This window comes from Acanthochromis polyacanthus, chromosome 3, assembly GCF_021347895.1.
Source record: "Acanthochromis polyacanthus isolate Apoly-LR-REF ecotype Palm Island chromosome 3, KAUST_Apoly_ChrSc, whole genome shotgun sequence".
Lineage (NCBI taxonomy): Eukaryota > Metazoa > Chordata > Actinopteri > Pomacentridae > Acanthochromis > Acanthochromis polyacanthus.
The window spans coordinates 1,236,139-1,256,745 of record NC_067115.1 but is presented as its reverse complement, the minus strand read 5'-3'; the positions used below and the strand labels follow the sequence as shown (position 1 = coordinate 1,256,745).

General features: G+C 41.4%; 1 protein-coding gene and 1 long non-coding RNA gene across 2 annotated transcripts in view; both read left to right on the top strand.

Moving 5' to 3' along the window:
* The first annotated feature begins 4,777 nt into the window (after nt 1-4,777).
* LOC110969430 (neuronal membrane glycoprotein M6-a-like) overlaps nt 4,778-20,607 on the top strand; it is a 35,035-nt gene continuing 19,205 nt past the window's right edge. The window contains 1 exon segment of the mRNA XM_022219516.2: nt 4,778-5,078. Coding sequence (XP_022075208.1) covers nt 5,042-5,078 — 37 coding nt within the window. The 5' untranslated portion in view covers nt 4,778-5,041.
* On the top strand, nt 12,102-19,107 carry LOC127533157 (uncharacterized). The gene is made up of 3 exons (XR_007940920.1): nt 12,102-14,378; nt 14,410-14,508; nt 14,571-19,107. It is a non-coding gene; the product is annotated as an uncharacterized LOC127533157 (long non-coding RNA).

Genomic DNA, 20,607 nt, shown 5'->3' with positions numbered 1-20,607 from the left:
CTAACGCTACATTTACCCTCTAGTACAACATTTACCCTCTAACGCTACATTTACTCTCTAGCACGACATTTACCCTCTAATGCTACATTTACCCTCTAACGCTACATTTACTCTCTAGCGCGACATTTACCCTCTAGCACGACATTTACCCTCTAACGCTACATTTACCCTCTAACGCTACATTTACCCTCTAACACTACATTTACCCTCTAGTAACATTTACCCTCTAATGCTACATTTACCCTCTAACACTACATTTACCCTCTAGTATGACATTTACCCTCTAACTACATTTACCCTCTAACGCTACATTTACCCTCTAACACTACATTTACCCTCTAGTACAACATTTACCCTCTAATGCTACATTTACCCTCTAACACTACATTTACCCTCTAGTACAACATTTACCCTCTAACACTACATTTACCCTCTAACACTACATTTACCCTCTAGTACGACATTTACCCTCTAATACTACATTTACCCTCTAACACTACATTTACTCTCTAACGCACATTTACCCTCTAACACTACATTTACCCTCTAACACTACATTTACCCTCTAGTACAACATTTACCCTCTAACACTACATTTACCCTCTAACGCTACATTTACCCTCTAGTAAGACATTTACCCTCTAACGCTACATTTACCCTCTAACACTACATTTACCCTCTACGCTACATTTACCCTCTAGTACTACATTTACCCTCTAACACTACATTTACCCTCTAACGCTACATTTACCCTCTAACGCTACATTTACCCTCTAACACTACATTTACCCTCTAGTACAACATTTACCCTCTAACACTACATTTACCCTCTAACGCTACATTTACCCTCTAGTACGACATTTACCCTCTAACGCTACATTTACCCTCTAACGCTACATTTACCCTCTAACACTACATTTACCCTCTAACGCTACATTTACCCTCTAACGCTACATTTACCCTCTAACGCTACATTTACCCTCAACACTACATTTACCCTCTAACGCTACATTACCCTCTAAAGCTACATTTTACCCTCTAACGCTACATTTACCCTCTTAAAGCGACATTTACCCTCTAACGCTACATTTACCCTCTAACGCTACATTTACCCTCTAACACTACATTTACCCTCTAACGCCTACATTTTACCCTCTAACGCTACATTTACTCTCTAACACTACATTTACCCTCTAACGCTACATTTACCCTCTAACACTACATTTACCCTCCAATGCTACATTTACCTCTAACACTACATTTACCCTCTAACGCTACATTTACCCTCTAATAATACGTTTATTTTTTGCACTGGATGCATTTGCAGTATGTTCAGGAGTTCTCCTCTCACAATTTAATGATGAAATAATCATTTCGATTCAGATGAGGTTGCTTCCTTTTCTCCCTCAGAACCGGACCTGACATAAACTTTTTTTTTTACACATGACAGTATTTTACATTTAGCATTCTTTTTTTCTTGTAAAATATCTACATCTTTGTGTGAATAGAGATGAAACCGCTGTCGTCACTTGTTGTTACTTAAAGTGTTGCTTATTACTGAAATCAAATTTCTTGAAATCAATCACATAAATGGACACTGTTTTTCTACACTGTATAATTATGAAAAATATGTTTGAAAAGAGTCTCAGCCGGAGAACGTACAGAGAGTCTGGATTGGTTTTCTCACGATTCTGCCATAAAGTGATATTTTTGATGCTGTCCAGTGTTTTTATTCATTTATTGGTTGAATCGGTGGTTCTTCCATCTCTGATTATCTGGGGCCTTCTGCTCAACCATCTTTGAAGTGATTTAAACTTCTTTTGATAAAAGCCTGAAAAGTGGAAGTCTTAAATAGAAAAGATATGTCTGTATTGAACATATATACTTACATGCACTAGGTCTGAGGTTCCACACTGAAGCACGGCGGTGGCAGCATCATGCTATGGAGGTACAAAGGTTCCTCCATAGCATGATGCTGCCACCTCCGTGCTTCACTGCAGGGATCCTGTTCAGCAGAAATACGATGGGTCCGACAGGATATTTCGTACATTGAAGTAGCATGTGAGTGTTTTTAGTGTTGAAACCTTCGTACAAACCCAGCACTACATGAAGTTCTGCTACTTCTGGGGGAATATTACAATATGAAGCAATGGACACTACTCTGGCATAAATATCCCACAATGCAGTGCAGCAGTGATGCACCTGGTGAACACTCAGCTCTGTTCCCTTTAGTTTAAGTCAAAGTATAAAGTTTCCAGTTGCTAACGGAGCGAAACAACCTCAGGATTTAGTCTGATATCAGGCAGCAGACGCCTGCAGAGGAGGAAGGAATGAGGTTGGTGGGTTACCATGGTAACACCTTTCAGGAAGTGACACGTTATTACAAAGTGGTGAGTCTGAGGCCCTGTTTACACGAGGACGCTTGCAGGTAAAAACGTGAAAATATTTCAACAAAACACCCTATCGTTTATATGAAGACGGCATTTTGGGGGCTTAAGAACACAAAAATTTGAAACCGGCCTCCAGAGTGGAAAGGTTGAAAACTCTCCGTCATTACGTTTCTGTCTAAACAGCAAAACGCAAAACTTTGCCGGAAAAAAAAAACTTTGCCGAGATCTGACCACGTCGCGTACGCGATTACGTCACATACGTGCGGCGGTGCTTTGGTTTGCCGGCCGGTACAAGGAAGTAAACAAATTCCGTTTTGAGTTTTTGTGGCTTTGTAGTCCAAAGTGGTTTGAAGCAGTAGTTCGACCTCTTCGTCTGTCCAAAGTTCTTCTTGCTAGTCACCATCTGACATTTACCGAGGCGCAGATCCGAAAAGGGAGATAGTACGCATGCGCGTAGACATGGCGGAGTTTATCACAGCGCCACCCAGCTGCCTGGCATGCATATCCAATCGAATTCCACACACTATAGAGTCACCGTATATACGCAGATTTCCTTCAAAACCGCTCGTCTAAACGTGAAATAAAAAGTGAAGACAAGACGCCACTTTTGCGTTTTCTGTTAAGATGGTCCTCGTATAAACGTAGCCTGAAAATATAGAGACTGCAGTTTATTCTCACAAAACTGTGCTGAAGGATGGTGCTCATGTTGAGTAGAGTTCAGAATTGAGGTTTGAAGTTCAGACCAAAGAGTTCAGTTTGTGTCTCATCAGACCAGAGGATCTTCCTCCTTCAAATGCAGTTTGATGAACTCCTAACAGGCCGTCCGGTCTTTGACTCAGAGCCTGGACCAGAAAATCCTGATCGATCCTTCCAGCAGCTCCTCCGTCTCTGCAGAGGACTTCTGAAGCTCCGTTAGACGGACTGGTGGCTTCCTGGTCTCCTCCCTGAACGAGGTTCTTCCTGCTCCAATACTCAGTTTGAACTCTGAAGAGTCCAAACTTCTTCCATTTCAGTTACTGAGGCTGCTGGAGCACTCAGAGCTTCAGAGAAGGTTTCTTGGGGTTAGGGTTGGATCAGAAACATCTGCACAGGGTTCCTAACTTCATGGCTCAGTTCTTGTCCAACACTGAACTACTTTTAGTTCAGGGGCGAGAAAAACAACAACTTGATAATCCATAAATCACAACAACTGTTTTAGTACATTCTGACAATATACACATTTAATGGGGTCTTCGGATTACGTCGTCCTCGATCTTTGACGTTTCCTCATTACGTCAGAACTGGTTACGTGGAACTAGTTGACGAGCGGATGAATACGTCGTCAGACGGCGCTATCAGACGGCTTTGTTTCCATTCTCTGGTTGTACTCCACCTTAGATTGTTCTACATTCACTAACTTTTTGTCCTTCATTATGACTCCCAAGCGTCAGTCAGACACTTGCATACATGCATGAAATGCGTTTGTATCCATGACTCTTCTGAAGAACTGATTGATATCGTGATGCACAGAACGGCTTTGTTTACATTTTCGCTGGAATTCCGACGTAAGTCGAGGACCTCCTGTATTTTTGTTAAAAGATACAGGATGTCCTCGACCTGAAATTTATTAAGAAAAATAAGTTCAATTTCAAAGATATCACACCTCAGTTCATCATTTACATACTAAAGCTACAGTCACAGAGTTTCTACAAAAGAACGAAACATTCAGTCTCAGGTACGTGGAACTGAACCACACAGGGTTTTACTTTATGATCCAAGCAACTTATCAAGCTCTAGACCTTACTTTCGGTTTTACTCATTTGCAGTTAACGGCCAGACTGGACCCTCTGTCAGGCCGGTTTTGTCCTGCAGGCCGGATGTTTGACACCCCTGACTGCACAAACTACAGTCAGCTGAGTCTGACTGATGATCTTCAATCAGGTCCTGGAAACATCTCAGACGAAGACAAAAAGTCTCAACGCCTCATAAACAAGAGATTCCAGTTTATGATTTTTATTGCTGGGTTGTGGTTGAATATCAGGCGGATAGAAAGGTCAATTTTATGATTTTGAACTTAAATCTACAACCCTCTTTGAAGCGCCTGCATGCTTCCATCGTGGCCTTTCTATTGTAGCACACCTGTCATTTTCTATCTTTGTCACTTTAGTGCTCCGTTTGATGGCTCTCATTCCCCTCGGTTGGTTTTCTGGTTGTGTTTTGCTCTGATTTCAGGATGTTTTCGTGGTGTTCTGTCTAATCTGTGTCTGTTTTCTTCTGTATTCATAATTCTTAGACGGCTCCATTAAATGAAAGCTGGTTAGTGCTGCTTGTGTGTTGCATTATGTAACCACGTGAGTGTAAAAATAGATTTCTGTTGAGGAGATGTCTTTTATTTTTGCCGTTTACATTCAGGTTTTGTGTTTCTGAGGCATTTTTAAAGGAGAGAAATCCGTGGACGGGCTCAGAGACGGGATGCTAGAGGAGCCCGGATAGGCAGAGTGAGGAGAGAGAGCTGAAGCTGGGACTTCCCTGAGCCTCCATCATCTGCAGGGAGGGAAAAAAACATCACACACACACCGCCTCCCACACACACACTCACTGTGCTGAGCGCTAGCAAGGGGCTTTAAACGGCTTCACTGGAAACACAGACAAAGGGACTGTAACCCGCCACAATGGAGGAAAACATGGATGAATCGCAGAGCCAGAAAGGTAGGACGGCAGAGCAATTAGTTGGTTTTTGAATCTTCCATCAGCTGCTCCATTATGCTCCATTGTTCCTCTCACTGGGTGTCGTGGGATTCCTTTGTGTGCCGTGGGCAGACGGAACGAAGACCTGCAGAAAAAGACCTCCTCACATTTTTGGTTTTCATTTTTTTGCACATTTTCGTTGTGAATTTGAGCCGTCTGCCCTCGATGAACGGCATCACGGGAGAACGTTCGGGGCGTTTGTCGACGAACGGATGCAAACAAAAAAAAAGAAACAGAAAAAAAGGCAGAATGTTTGGGCTGAGGGGAGATGACAGACAGCGGAGGGTCGGTGTTGTTTTGGAGGCTGGACGGACAGATGGACGGACAGATGGATGGATGCATGGATGGATGGATGGACGGATGGACGGATGGATGGAGGAGGTGGGAGTGGCTGGGGGGAGGAAAAGGGGAGAAGAGGGCGATAGAAGGAGGGAGGCAAAACCTTGAAATAAAGACTAAAAATGAGAGGGAGGAGGGCTAAGTGGGGCAGTGATTGATGCCTCCGTTGGGATTTTCTTTGTTAGCCTCCATTGTTGATGCTTCACGCTTGTCTGAACGCCTTTTCCTCTCCACTCTCCCTCGCTCTCTGCATGTCGCCCCCACCCCCTCTTCTTCTTCTTCTTCTTTTTTTTTTGCTGTCTGTCCCTTTCCCTCCATTTTCTTCGTATCTCCCCATCTCTCCGTCTATTTCATGTTAAATTCGGTCTCGGTTTGTCCTCCATCTCGTCGCTTCCCGCCCTCCTCTCACGCCTTCACTCCCGTTTCATTTCTAACTGACACTCGTTTCATCGAATCGCTCCGACTCCCCGGCAGAAAGCTGTTTTTTGTTTTTTTGTTTTTTTTAATGCGTCCTCCCTGTCGTCGTCGTCGTTGTTGTTGTTGTTGGCGGTGAAAATGGGCGTGTCCACCTTCTCCATCACACCTTCGCTCTGAAATCACTCGGATGCAGAGACGCTCACACGGTTCAGAAACAGCGACGACGGCGGGGATGTTTTTCACCATGATTCCTTCACATATACCGCCGAGTTATGGTTTATTAACGCTGTATCTATGGTAACACCGCCGTGGCATTGTCTTCTGTTGTGCGATAGGCGGATTCCTGTGGTTTTTCTGGAAGGAACCTGTTTCGGCCAATCAGAGCGCAGAATGGGGAGACTCGGTGTTCAAGCAAACATGATTTTTCATTCCAGCTACTTTCCTTTTTTTTTTTTTTTTTTTGTTGCCAGCACCCCCACTCCTTCTGTTCGTCCGTTTAACTCGCTCCCATCCTACGTCTGTGTCGTTCTTTCCATCTTTGCCGCCGCCTTTTTCCTCCTCTCACAGTTTGAACAAACGGGATGCAGAAAGCTCAGGTGTGTGATGAAATAAAGCGGGACAGGTGAGACGGACGGATGCAGGAAGACGGGAATCAGCTGTTAAAGACGTGAAGAAAGGACGAGTTTCAGGGAAATTTCTGCATCTTTCCCAGTTTCCTTTTATGATGCAATCTGTCTCAGGTTAGAGTTGAAATGAATCTAATAACCCTGATTTTATTTATGACATCAGCTTCAAAATCAAACATCAAGTTTTAAACTTCTACTAATCATCACACATCATCCATTTAAATCCATTCAAACTTCCTACAGTGATGTATGGAGGCCTCGTTTAAACACCAAAAGTCTCATGAAGTTTTTAAATAACAGAATGGAAAGTAAATGAATCAATTAGAAGAAATGATAAAAGCGAAGGCTAAAAAGGAGCGTCCGGCTCTCCTGCAGGTTATTTCAGCCTCACAGTGAGTAAAAGCCTGCAGTGATAATCCCGTGAAACACATCTGATAAGAGCTGACATTAAAAGACGGTAGTGAGATAATGTGAGGAGCTGAAACAGCGACGGTCCTATAAATAAATAAAGCCAGTTTGTGTAGAGGGAGGACCAGCCAGAGTCAGCGCACAGCTCAGCCATGACTGCTGTAATTATCACCAGATGAATCGAAATACAGCCATGAAGGCCTTAAAATGTCAACTTAATCCAGCAGTGACAGAGAAGTCAGCATTAAAAGGCATCTTTACAGCAGAAAATATGATTTATTCCTGCATAAAAGAAGCTAATGACACGCTGAAATATCAGGTAACAGTTTGTCATTGATTCACATTTCTGGATATTTGTGCTCAGTGATGCTTTCAGTCACTTTACCACCTACTGGAGAGGACTATATCGTCATGAAAACCATGAATTTACTTTATTTTATCGATTTATTTGATCTGAGTGCAGCCTGTAAGTCAGCAAACAGCAGAACAGACAGTATCCACACCAACGTACAGAACAGCATCGTCAGCATAAAGACGTACTCAGTCCCTTTTAAATTAACACCACTGGGGGGGGGGCTTTCTTCACGAGAACTACAACTCCCAAGGTGCATTTTGTCAGTAAAAGAACAGCCAATCACAGAGCAGCTGGTGTAATATTTAAATGAACAGATCCAGAATAATGAATTAGCACCGAGGAAAAGCTGCATTCATCCGTTAATATGTTCTTATTTATGTAACTTTATTTATTTTCTGAACTTTGCTGAATTTATCTGCATCAGTTTTACCACATTATCATTCAATTCATCATATAAATTAATCAACTAAATGTGGAAAATTAATAATAAAGTGTCTTTACCTCAGTATATGAATGAATCAGGTCAGTTTGTATTTTATAGAATATTGTGGGGTTTTAACTTTAACTGACAAATCTGTATTATATTTGATATTTTAAGGTCTTACTTCTAATATTTATCATTTAGTTTATGTAGTAAATAATAGTAATAACAGTTTGCACATTTTTAATCATATATTGTAAGGTCTTCCTCTTAATATATAAACTAGTTCGACAAATTTGTGTTACATAGAATATTTTAAGGGTTTACCTCTAATATTTAAATGAATCAGGTGAGTTTATGTAATAAAAAACGCCGTAGGTCTTAGTATTAATATTGAAATAAGTGTGTTAAATGTGTAAAATTAATATTATTATAGGATCTTACCCTTAATTTGTAAATGAGTCAATCAGATTTATTTTAGTGCTTTCTTTTGTGTTTTATTCATTCTTTAATTAATCAAATATCTCATAATTTGCTCATGTCACTGAACTGGACTGTCTGATGAGAAGCTGCATGATAGGAAGTGTTCATTAGAAGTGGACTGAAGTGGATTCACCTGCAGAACAACCACCATAAAGTGTGTTAAACATCTGGAACATCTGCTGGCTCAGGTAGATCCTGTTCTGTCGCACGCAGCGTCTGGATGTGGAGATAATTCCTCACTTCGTCTGTGAACCTGAACACAGCGGACGCACCGACGGTGTCATCTTTAATCACAGTTTACATCTGGGAGGACAAACCATCTGCGATTACCGGATCGTCGCCATGGCAACCAAACAAAAACCAGCTAAGAAAACCTGCACTGCCATAGTTTGATCTGCTCCCGTTTGATCCGCTCCTCCTTTTTGTCAGTCAAATTATCCACTTTTTGTTCAACTTAGTTCAGTCAGACTGGAGATATGAAACATCCGCTGACGTGAACAGAAGGACTTTTCCCAGGAAGCTCCTGCCTGATGCTGAGAACGGCGTTTTGATGAACTGTCGTCATTACAAATGCTCGATTAGAAAGTCAGAGGGGTTTAATGTGTGTTTGCTTCACTGCACAGGACAATCTAAAAAGTAGCTTCAAACTGGAAATGAAAGCGACTCTTAACTACAATCTAATCAATATCGTACTTTCTGCAGTGACACATGTTGGAGATCTTACAAGGAATCACCCTTTTAACCATGGAAAGTCTCAGCGCACAGCTCAGTGATGACTGTTCTAATTATCAACAGATAATATTAATGAAGGCCTTGAAATGTCATCCAGCAGTGACAGAAAAGTTTGCATTAAAAGACGTCTTTGCAACAGAAAAAGTGATTTATTTCTGCCAAAAAGAGGCTGAAATATTAGTTCAGTTTGTCATCGATTCAAATTCAATGATATTTGTGCTCCGTGATGCTTTCAGTCACTTCACCACATACTGGGGATGAATTTACTTTATTTTATCTGAGTGCAGCCTGTATCTCAAACAGACGGTATCCTCACCAACGTACAGAACAGCATCATCAGCATAAAGACGTTTTAATTTCCTTTAATGAACACAACTGGAATAAGCTGCTGATTACTCTGTTGAAAAATCAGCTTCCTGTTGGTGTTTGTAGAGAAAACTGGACAGAAGTGTGTTGATTTCCACCGTTTCTTTGGCTTTATTTTGCGCTTCAGTTTCCTCATCGGTATGTTATCACCGCCTGGCACGGTCTAAATGTATTTATGCTGAACGTGAAAATGAGTTTTAATTGAATGCTGATGCCGATAGGAAGCCAGACGGTGGTCAGACAGCTCAGAGTAGACAGTGTTTGCTTCATATCCATTTCATTATTACAGCCACTAATAGAAAGGAGCTTAATGCAGAGTGGAGTCAGTCGATACAAATCGACTCATCAGGCCCACAGAGGGAGGGAGGAATGGAAGCTTCTGTTATCTCTGAAGGTGATTTCATTACTGTCCATTGGCATGAAAAGCAGCTGTGAGTGTATCACCGTTACGGCCTGTGGAGGAGGTCGACTCTGAACCCGACAGCTGTGTGTTGTTACTCTGTGTTTGTCCAACTCACTCCTGGATCCAGATATCGACGTTTTCTGGGCAAAGTGCCGTGAAATGTCTCGTACCAACACCGGCCTCAGATTTCCACGATGAAACGTGCAAATTGTTTCAGGATGAGCTTTTCCAGATCCAACCATGTCCTGTGCAACTTAAGTACACCCCCTGTCAAAAGTTTTGGGACGCTTTCTCATTCATTTGAATGAGAAGGCGTCCTAAAACTTTTGACAGGAGGTGTACATTCTTAACCCTCATGTCGTCCTGTACGTCAAAATTTACCCGTTGTAAAGTTAGAAAATATTGAAAAAAAATACATATTTTCACAGTTAAACTTCTGATGTCCACATTCTCAACATTTTTGGGAAATCTTTGAATAATTTTTGGTGGAAAAAATGCAATGTTAAAAATGTTTAAGAACATTCAGAAAAAAATGAACCAATTGCAGCGAATTTTCGCTGAATTTTGGTTGATTTTCTTCTAAACGTTCTTAAAGAAAATAGAAGTTTTACTGATATATATGTAATCATATTTTTAGGATTTTTTGGAAGATTTTTACTCATTTTCTTGAAGATATTTACAAGAATTTTCTTGCCAAATTTGGGGGATTTTTTTTTAAATAATTTTTTAAGGGAAGCTTTTAAGGAATTATTGGAATTTTCTTCCTGAAGGTTTTGCAAGTTTTTAGAAATTTTGAGATTTTTTTGCTGAATTTTTGGATTTTTTTCAGACAAGGACACAATATTTTTTGTTAAATGAGGACAACAGGAGGGTTAATCTGAAAGACTCTGTTAGGGTGAGTCGGTGTGTGGTTCTGGAACAGACAATTAAACAACTCACAATCTACATGCATGCCAGGATTGGTCAAAAAGTCGTAAAACTGCACCCATAAAAATTAAAAAAACATCCTACACTTTTTAAATCTGGCTGCTGTCCCTGTTGAAGTGGTCTGCTCTGCTCCCAGTGCTCCTGTAACACATGAAGGGAAGAAGAAGTAGCAGACGGGGGAGGTGGAGAGCGGTGATCGTGTTGGTGCATCGGAGAACCATGTAGCTCTGGTTCTTCAGGATGTTACAGCAGAACTCTGTCTGTCCAACAAGTCAAAGCCCAACCAGATGAATGTTCTGCTCCTCTGTTCAGCTGCTGTTTCTGAACCTCCTCTGATCCTCCACATGAAGGTTGGAGATGTTTCCTCTCTGAAAGTTTGGACTCAGTGGAGAAACCGAAAGCATAGTCACAGAAACCTGATGAGCACAGCTGAAGGTGTTGATGAAGACGTTATTACTCCGTCTACACAATCCCAGGACGTTTTGATCAGAGCTCGTATTTCCCGTCTGTTAGCTTGCTAGCCTCACATCTGTACGTCTGCTTCAGATTGTAGAAGTTCAACAGTTTCACTTTCAAAAAGCCCCAGAGTCCATGTGAGGAGGATGGAGGAGTATTACTGTCATAAAACCAGAAAGTTCACCAGCTGAGTCTTAGATCAGGATCCTGGTCCATCTCAGGAATCTGTCTGATGTTACAGTAATGTACCGCTGGGCTGAATGGTGTCGCCTCAGTTTATCTCAGCTTTTTAAATGACATCAGTAAACTTCATACAAGTCTCTGTCACGGTGCTCCTTCACTAGCTAGCCTCCCACAATGCTCTCTGCTTGTTAACATGAACTGTCTGCCATCCAAAACGACGCACAAAACAACAAAAAGAAGATAAACAAGACACAAAACCACAAAAACAAGACACAATATGACAAAAAACAGATGTAAAAGGACAAGAACTGGACATGAAAGGACACAACTTTGAGAAAAGACACACAAAACTTGAAAAACAAGATACAAAATTAGAAAAATGAGATAACTGAGAAATAAATTGGCCACAGCAAGGTTCATTAACCTCCACATGAGTCTGTCATGGTGCCCAGTGCTGCTAAACTCCCACAATGCTCTCTGCTTCTTAGAACTGCCTGTCGTCCAAAATGACACAAAACAACAAAAACAAGACACAATATGACAAAAATTAAATATAAAACGGCAAGAACAAAACAAACAGATAAAACTTTGATGAATGAGACAAAATTTGAAAAATTAGTTGACAGAAATTAAAGGACCTAGCATTTATACTCATTAAACTCCATGAGTCTTTGTCATGGTGCCCGGTGCTGCTAAACTCCCACAATGCTCTCTGTTGTAGTCTGAGTGACGCCTCCTCTGGTCTCTACAGGATCAAACAGGGAGAGCTCCACCTGGTGGAACAACCAGGAACTACAGCTGATCTACAATGCTGTGTATCTTCTCAGAACATGGTGTTGGATGTTTTCAGACACTAAATTACGAACGACTCGGACCGGGACATCAGCACATGAAACAGACGTTTTGCTATGAGGATTCTGTTGTACGACAAAATACCGGTCCTGTTGCTGCTCTGATTCTTTGTGAAACTGGGCAAAGTGTGCTTAAAGGCTGTAAAAGGCTTTTTAGCCTTATTCTGGGGGAAAAAAATCACCCAACATGTCCTGACTGGTGATTCTACACATGCGGTTCTCGTGGTCGTGTGAAATCCAGTAATTCCTGCTGAGACTGGAAGCTCCAAATTTTCCAGATTGGCTGTTTTTTCCCCTCCCCCGCTGTTTAATCAGGTTTGGGAAAATCACACAGTTTGTGTTAAAAATACACGTTTGAAGCTTCGTGTCTATTTTCTGGGTTGCCACGGTGACGAGTCCCGCCCCATCTGATGTGGGATGGCAGCAAAGCAGTGAAAGCAAACGGTGAAGATTTGTCGATCGGAAACTGGTGATCAAACAAATGAGTAGAAAAGCACAGATAGGGAAAGACCTGGTGTCAGCTCATTAATCATCCTCAGACTGTCTGAATATTCCAGCAGCATGACGCACGGCTGTATTTTACACGTCCTTATTGTCGGTGGCCGGTCTGTCGGATCGGCTGTGACGGATCCAATCGATGGATGCTGACTCGTGTTGAACGTGAGGTTTCCAGCTGTGGATCATAGAATCCTCCCTATCGTCGAGGCGTCGCCGTGGCGTCGCTGCCAGGTTTCACCGTTTGATGGAGGCGCTCCAGCGTTGGTCTGCGGATGACATCATCACCCCATCCGTCCGTGTGCAGCTCTTCACCAGGAGGGAGTGGCTCAGATCCTCCGTTTACACACAAACACGAATGATTGTCCGTCTTCAGCGGGATGCCATGTGTGATCTCTGTGCTGAACTGGACGCAAAATGAAGACGATTCTTTAGTTTTTACATTAAAAACAGTCTTTTTCCTGCATGCTGCTTCTTATCGGGCTTTAAGCTGTGAAAGAGGAGCAGAAACGTAAACCCACAGTGTGTGTTTTTGGTGCCAGTGTTTTTGCATTTAACAGCTTGCGTAGTCTATAAATGTTCACATCCGTTAGCGCTCATTTCGCTTCAATGCGAGTTTGTCTTTTGTTAAAAAAACGTCTTGCTGCAGCTTTCAGAGACACTCAGAAGTTTGAGAGTTAATAAAATAGGAACCCAACAGCTCACTGTAAGAAGCCATCTAATGCTTCCTGAGGTTTTGTTTTTACTTCATCTATACGGGAAATGCAGAATGCTGATGCTTATTCTTTAAACATATCTGAACATATTCAGAGCAGCTTCTCCAATAGATTCTGATGCTTTTTGTGTTGTTTTGAAGCTAAATATCGTTTAGAAGACCTCGTGATCCTTTCAACAGCTTGAGATTGATCATTAAATGTGTATTTTATAGCTGCATGTGAATGTGATGTCAGTGATTATAGTTCTGTCTGAAAGGCATCCATCATCTTTACTACTGCCCTACATCCTCTTTCTCCTGATTTAGTCCTTTTCTTTTTCTTCACAAACTCGTGGTTCGGCAGCCGACCGCCTCTCTGCACATATGGATTATTATTCTGCCAGGTATTATGCAGTTTTGCTCAGCCACTGTGGGGGTGGTGGGCAGCGGATTGTGACCAGATGAAGGCTAATCTCTCCTTTGTCAGGCTGGAGGGAAGTGAGGATGTCTGTGATGTGTGGGCTTCCAGGATTCTTACGTCACATCTTTGCTGACACGGATTGGGTTTATAAAATGTAAGAAATGGTAGAAACAGGCTGCAACAGACGTGTGTCCACACCTGTGCAATAACACTTAGATATCAGATAATTCAAAGCTACATCACCTTCAAAAGCTGCATTTATTAGATGAGAATTAAAAACATAATAAAAAAGTCAGGCCCAAAAATAGGAACTTAATGCAACAAAAGGGAATCCAGCTGTGATCAATGAAACTAAACAATCAATCTAACTGCATGAACATGGATCAGTCCTGGATCTGTGGACTGGGTCTATCTATGTCTGCATCATGGATCCACATGGAGAAGAACTGCACACAGGAAGAGAAACATCTGACTGAGAGACTCGACAAAGGTGGAAAAAGATCCAAGAAGATCAGTGAGCAACTAAAAACCAGAGAAGCACGAACCAGGAGATCTAGAAGAAGTCATAGTTCCACTAATCAGGAGGTCTAGAAGGAGTCATAGTTCCACTAATCAGGAGGTCTAGAAGGAGTCATAGTTCCACTAATCAGGAGGTCTAGAAGGAGTCATAGTTCCACTAATCAGGTCTAGAAGGAGTCATAGTTCCACTAATCAGGAGGTCTAGAAGGAGTCATAGTTCCACTAATCAGGTCTAGAAGGAGTCATAGTTCCACTAATCAGGAGGTCTAGAAGGAGTCATAGTTCCACTAATCAGGTCTAGAAGGAGTCATAGTTCCACTAATCAGGTCTCGAAGGAGTCATAGTTCCACTAATCAGAGCTCCTAAAATGACTCCACAGACAGTGAACTACTTTCTCCATCCAGCTGTAAAAACAGACATCAGCTGCTTCAGACTTGGTTCAGGGGTTCTCCATGGAAACCAGAGTTAGTGTGAAGCTCAGACAGTGTGAAGGAACCTTCAGAACATCAACCTCTATGGACGGAGGACCAGAACTAAAGCTGGTTGCTGCTCAGAACTAAACTTCCAGATGAAAGTTTCCTGAGGTCTGAGGATGAACCAGGATACTGACTGACCAGATGAAGAAGAGGAACATTCCAGCAAGAAAAGTGAGAGCAAAGTATAAAACCGAATGTCTAAGAGACTAAAAACATCTCCTTAGTGACTGGAATTTAGTCCAAAATTTCTCACAACTGTCTGAAATGACTCAAATTTGTCTGAAAGTACTTAAAATCTGTTCAATGCAAGATAAGTTACTTGAAGCTGTTTGAAATTACTCAAAATGTGTCGACAACGATACAACTATCCTAAATTACTGAAAATTTGTTAAGTTTTCCCCAAATCTGCCCAAAATTTGTCAAAATGGGATAAAGTATGACGAAAATTACCAAAGAGTTGTCCAAGATGAGCTCAAATGTGTCCAGAATGAGTCCAAGCTTCAGTTATCAACTACAAAGAAATGAGTCTAGATCGGACCTGGACAGTGAGTCCTGAAGCCAACAGAAGCTTTGAGGTGTTCTCCAGAGAAAGGTAGAGCAACACAACGCTCCAGCAAAGAGCAGCTGAATAAAACAGAGAAGAATGAGAGAAAGTGTGAGCAGAAATGAGTGGACTCTGGTTTCCTCCATGCTGAGGACTAAAGGAGAACATACGAAGGACTGGAGGAACCAAAGAACCTCAGGAAACAAAGGACTTTTGTTGCATTGACTTCTTGTTGTGGAGAAAACTGAAATGTTCCGTTTAAATTTCACATGTCAGGTGATACGATGTTGAGTCATTTGACATTTAGGTAATGTTGTATCCTGTAGACCACCAAATAAAAGCTTTTAATGATCGTACAGAAACAGCAGCGTTAATTCATCGTCCACTCAGCTCCTTGATGGTCTCGATGGACGAGATAGAAAATGACAAAAATGACACCAAAAGACAAAAACAAGACCCAAAACGACAAAAATTAGACAAAAACAACAAAAACAAGAGAAAATGTCATAAACAAGACAAAATGCCAGAAATGAGACAGAAGATGACAAAAATGAGAAAACGATAAAAATGAGACAGAAAACGACAAAAACAAGACAAAATGAGAAAAGTAAGACAAGAAACGACACAAAATGACCAAAACAAGACACAAAACGACAAAATGAGACAAAACGACAGAAATTAGACAGAAAACAACAGAAACAAGAGAAAATGTCATAAACAAGACATAAAATGAGAAAACGATAAAAATGAGACAGAAAACGACAAAAACAAGACAAAATGAGAAAAGTAAGACAAGAAACGACACAAAATGACCAAAACAAGACACAAAACGACAAAAATGAGACAAAACGACAGAAATTAGACAGAAAACAACAAAAACAAGAGAAAATGTCATAAACAAGACATAAAATGACAAAAACGAGACAAAATGACAAAAACTCGACAGAAAACGACAGACCAAGTCTCAGTGGAAACAGGTGAAATGAAAACGGCACAGAAAATGATGAACGTTCCAGCTGCAGGACTGTAGAGGTTTGGTAAACACCAGATTCTGTACGTGATTGTTTACTTGTTGTTCTGAGGCGTCTCCTCACTGGATGGAGGGATGGAGGGATCTGCTGTCGGCAGTTTGGACGATCCTTCCAGGACGCCACCATTAGCAGCAGATATCAGTATAATCCATGTGAAAGAGGACGTCCTGTCAATCCGCTTCAGGAATCATCCTCTTAATCACCTCGAGCCGAAGAGAAGCTTCACCTGCAGACGACGTCGGCTCCAGTCTTTACGTTTATCTGGGTTACAGTCGGTCCTAATGGTGCAGTGGTTCTGAGCTTGTCATCTTACATTAGAACACAGCTTTGACTCCTGAGTGCATCTTCAGGCCACTCTGAGTGTGTCTCTGCCTTTGTGTATCTGTCTGAGAAACCTCACAACGAAGACGCACAAACAAACTGTTGGACAATCAGGCGAGACGCCGCCTAACGAGCTCAGTGTGAAAACAGGAGTGTGTGTGTGTGGACTGCATCCAGATAATTAATAATTAGCACACTGCAACTAAAATTCACTTCATCAACTAATCTTCTGCTATGTCCCCCCCACAACCCATCGTTAACACAAAGATGTTCAGTTTAGCATCGAGTATGGCAATGAAACGCAAAAAAACCTCCTAAAAATGGCAAATGAAATAAATGCAGATTCATTTTCAGCTGATCAGCTGAAGTCTACAATATATAAAACCTAGTAAAATACTAAAAGAAATGTAAAATAAATACTAAAACCCTTCAGTCTATCAGCAACATTTTCAGGCCATTTCCACAAAAATCTAATTTCAACTGTTAGTAGACAGTCGTCTGCATAGAAACCATCTGAACTTTAGACCAAAAAACAACAAACATTTAAAAATAGACAACGTACATCATTAACATTTAATGAAGACATTCCTCTGTGCTCAGCAACATTTAAATAATACAGCATCAGAAGAAGAATTAACAGTAAATAATATCGTATTAAAATAAAAACCCATTTGGACGTTTTAGCAGCTGGAACAAGGAAAATAAAAACATATAAAGTAAGTATTGTCATTCGGGTTTCAAGGACACGCTCTGAAATTCATGTATCTGGTGGATTTTAAATAATTTATGAAGCGAGAAATAATTTACATCCTGGCAACGTGTTCTCAGACAGAGGGGGGGTTTAAGTCAGGAGGAAAATGTGATTTAAAAAAACATCAAGTGCTGAAGAAAGACAACGTTTCCTGTCAGAAAGGTGTAAAAAAAGAAACGACGGCGTAGCACTGATGTTCAGTCCTGTTTGGTTATAGAACAGTTCAGTGTTCTGTATGTTAATATTTATGTTCCTGAAAAATGTGTTCATTTTATTGGTCACTCATATTTATTTTAATCTTTGCTCTTTTTGTCATGTGTGAAATAAATCAATGTTATTCATCACTGAAATAAAATCGAAAAAATGAGTTCAAGCATAAATTAAATTCTAAAATTTTAGTTGAAGGTCATTTATGGTCACAAAGTTAATTAAAAATAAATAAATTGGTCTATATACACACAGTTTTAAAGAGTAAAAAATAAAAATGTAATAACATGATTCTGTAAAAGAATAAAAAAACAGCATTAAAAAAATAAGAGTGAAACAACCAAGAACACGATATATATATTATCGTGCTGACTTATGAGTCAAACGCGCCACCAATGTCCTCCAGCCATCCCGGTCCGACATGAGGCCAGCAAGCTCCTCCTTTATTGCGCCGGTGTGCAAACAAAGAGTTTTGAGGTAGGAGAGCTTTTTTAATGTTGGCCTAGGTTCAAATAGTAGAAGATCTGAGATTAGCTGTTCTTTTGCGCGGAATGCGTGGCCAGCGAATTTCAACGTCCTCTTAGTGATGGTTTCGGCCAACGGCGGTATTAAGCCGTTGCCATAGAGATAAGAATTTCGGACGTGTGCCGTCCAGTCCACGTTTTGCACTGTTCGAAGCAGGCGGGTATAGCAGCCGTTGAGACGGTTTAGCATCTCCTGGTTGACCGTCCATGTTTCGCACCCATAAAGTAGCACGGATTCGACCGGAACAGTTGGAACAGTCGGAGTCTGTGTTCGATTGGCAATGGGGACTTCCAGACATTTGTTAGCTTCTTGCAAGCCTTTGTAGCAAGCGCCTTCCTAACGCTGATGTCCTTGTCACTTGTTCTGATCCATGACCCAAGATACTAATGATAGAAACTACAAAACAAGATTAAAAAACAGTAAAAAAAAAGAAAGAAAGCTGAAAATGCTTGAAAAAAATGAGACAAATAAAAAAAGAATAACTAAACAAAGCTAAATTGTTAAACAGGTTTTTTTTTAAATGGTATGAAAATAATAAATAAAAACAGTGATTTGAAAAGCTTAAAAGTGGAAGAACAAGAAGAAAAAATAAGAAAATAGATCTAAGACTGTTCTCAATACAACATAAATATATTAAAAATAATTCACTGTCACAGCGGAGTCAGAATTCAAGATGTTCTGTCAGAGAACGCTGAGCTTTTATTGATGATTTATTTCAGTCTTATCAGGGAGATGATCAATAATATTATCCAGCCTTCACTCGTTTATGGATGCTCACTGTGGTGTCATCTGGAAACATGTCTGTTCCTAAACAAAGAAAACACACACACACACACACACACACACACACACACACACACACACACACACACACACACACACACACACAGCGTGGCCGTGTGTGTTCAGCCTGCCCCACTTTTTACCAGGTCACTGGGTCTTTCCTGCCTTTAAAGCCCAAATATGGAAATATGACGAGGATTATAACATGGCTCAAATTCAGGACACACACTCACACACACAGAAACACGGGCGCCCAGTCACACACGTGCACACGCATGCGTCTCACGAACACGCTTCACATGCAGCTCGTTCCTCTGCACGGACGAGTCAAACCAAACGATGAATGTTTTTACTAAATGGAGTCAGTCGGTGCAAAATGGTACCTTCCTACCGGGCACAGCAGCCATCTTTGTTGCCGCGCCGACGGCTCGCGTTTGGCGGGGAAACACGGCGACTGTTGTTGTTTTTACACAAACCGAGACCGTGATCGCAGGGAGCGGGCCGGGCGTCTGTGAAAATGGATGCTGAGTGTGTGTGTGTGTGTGTGTGTGTGTGTGTGTGTGTGTGTGTGTGTGTGTGTGTGTGTGTGTGTGTGTGTGTGTGTGTGTGTGTGTGTGTGCGTTAGTGTGACTGCTGCAACGCTCGCCCAGCCGCACTGTTGCCATGACAACGCTACAGGCAAAGTGGGTCAGCGGGCTCCTGCCACACCCCTGTTGGCATGGCAACAAGGCCGGTCAATTAAACCTGAGCGGCACAATGACTCACACACACACACACACACACACACTCTGCGTGTGTGTGTGTGTGTGCGTGTGTGTGTGTTGAGGCCAATCAGGTTTTGCTTTATTGAAAATTAAGACTTCTGAATCAAATATGTTCATGACAGTCAGCTGGGTGGAGCTGAGGCAGGATGACGGATCCGGAGGCAGTGATTGGCTGAGACACCTGTCCGTCAGGCTGAGGAACACGCTTTTAACGTCACACTGAAATATATATGAGAGCGCTTCAGGAGGAGCAGAGCTTTCTTTACCCACCTCTCCCTCCTTGCACTGACAAACAGTCAACAAAATCACAAAAACGTGATAAATTTAACAAATCGCACCTCAAAGTTGTCATTGAAATCATTTTATCCTCCGCGTCCCGTTAGCGTGAACAAGCAGGACTCATCACAGCGAGAGACACCTTTAACGTCTTCAAACAGTAATCTCAAATTCACTGTAAAGCAGACAGAGAGAAATCAGCTCATTTTCTCATTTATTTCCTATTAAATGCCCCCTGCTGGCTGGTACAAAGAATGCAGCTTTCACTTTTCACACTTTTAGACTTTTGAGCCTCGAATTTTCAGATGCAGGTGCAGAATGGTCTGACTGCACCTCATCATCATCAACGCTCTGGCTTGTTTGTGCTTCTTCCAACCAATCAGGATCACTCTGGGCGGAGCTAAGCCCTGAATGCAGCGACGGTGTCAAATCACATTGGTCTGTGTTTTTATGGTTAACGTGTCGATTTGTTTGGGTTTTTCTTATGCGATTTTATCAGATATAATCTGTAATTTAACAAAACAGAACATCAATATAATAATGGCAACTTGTTAAAAAGCTCTTGAAGATTCAGCCTTTGGGTGCAGCCAGCAGGTATCATCTACAGGTATCATTGATTTCAACCATTAATACCAACAGACTCCCATCGCTCTGACACTACGGTCACCTCCATTTAACTCTAAACCACATCAGATAGAGCCATCGATCCTTCTGCA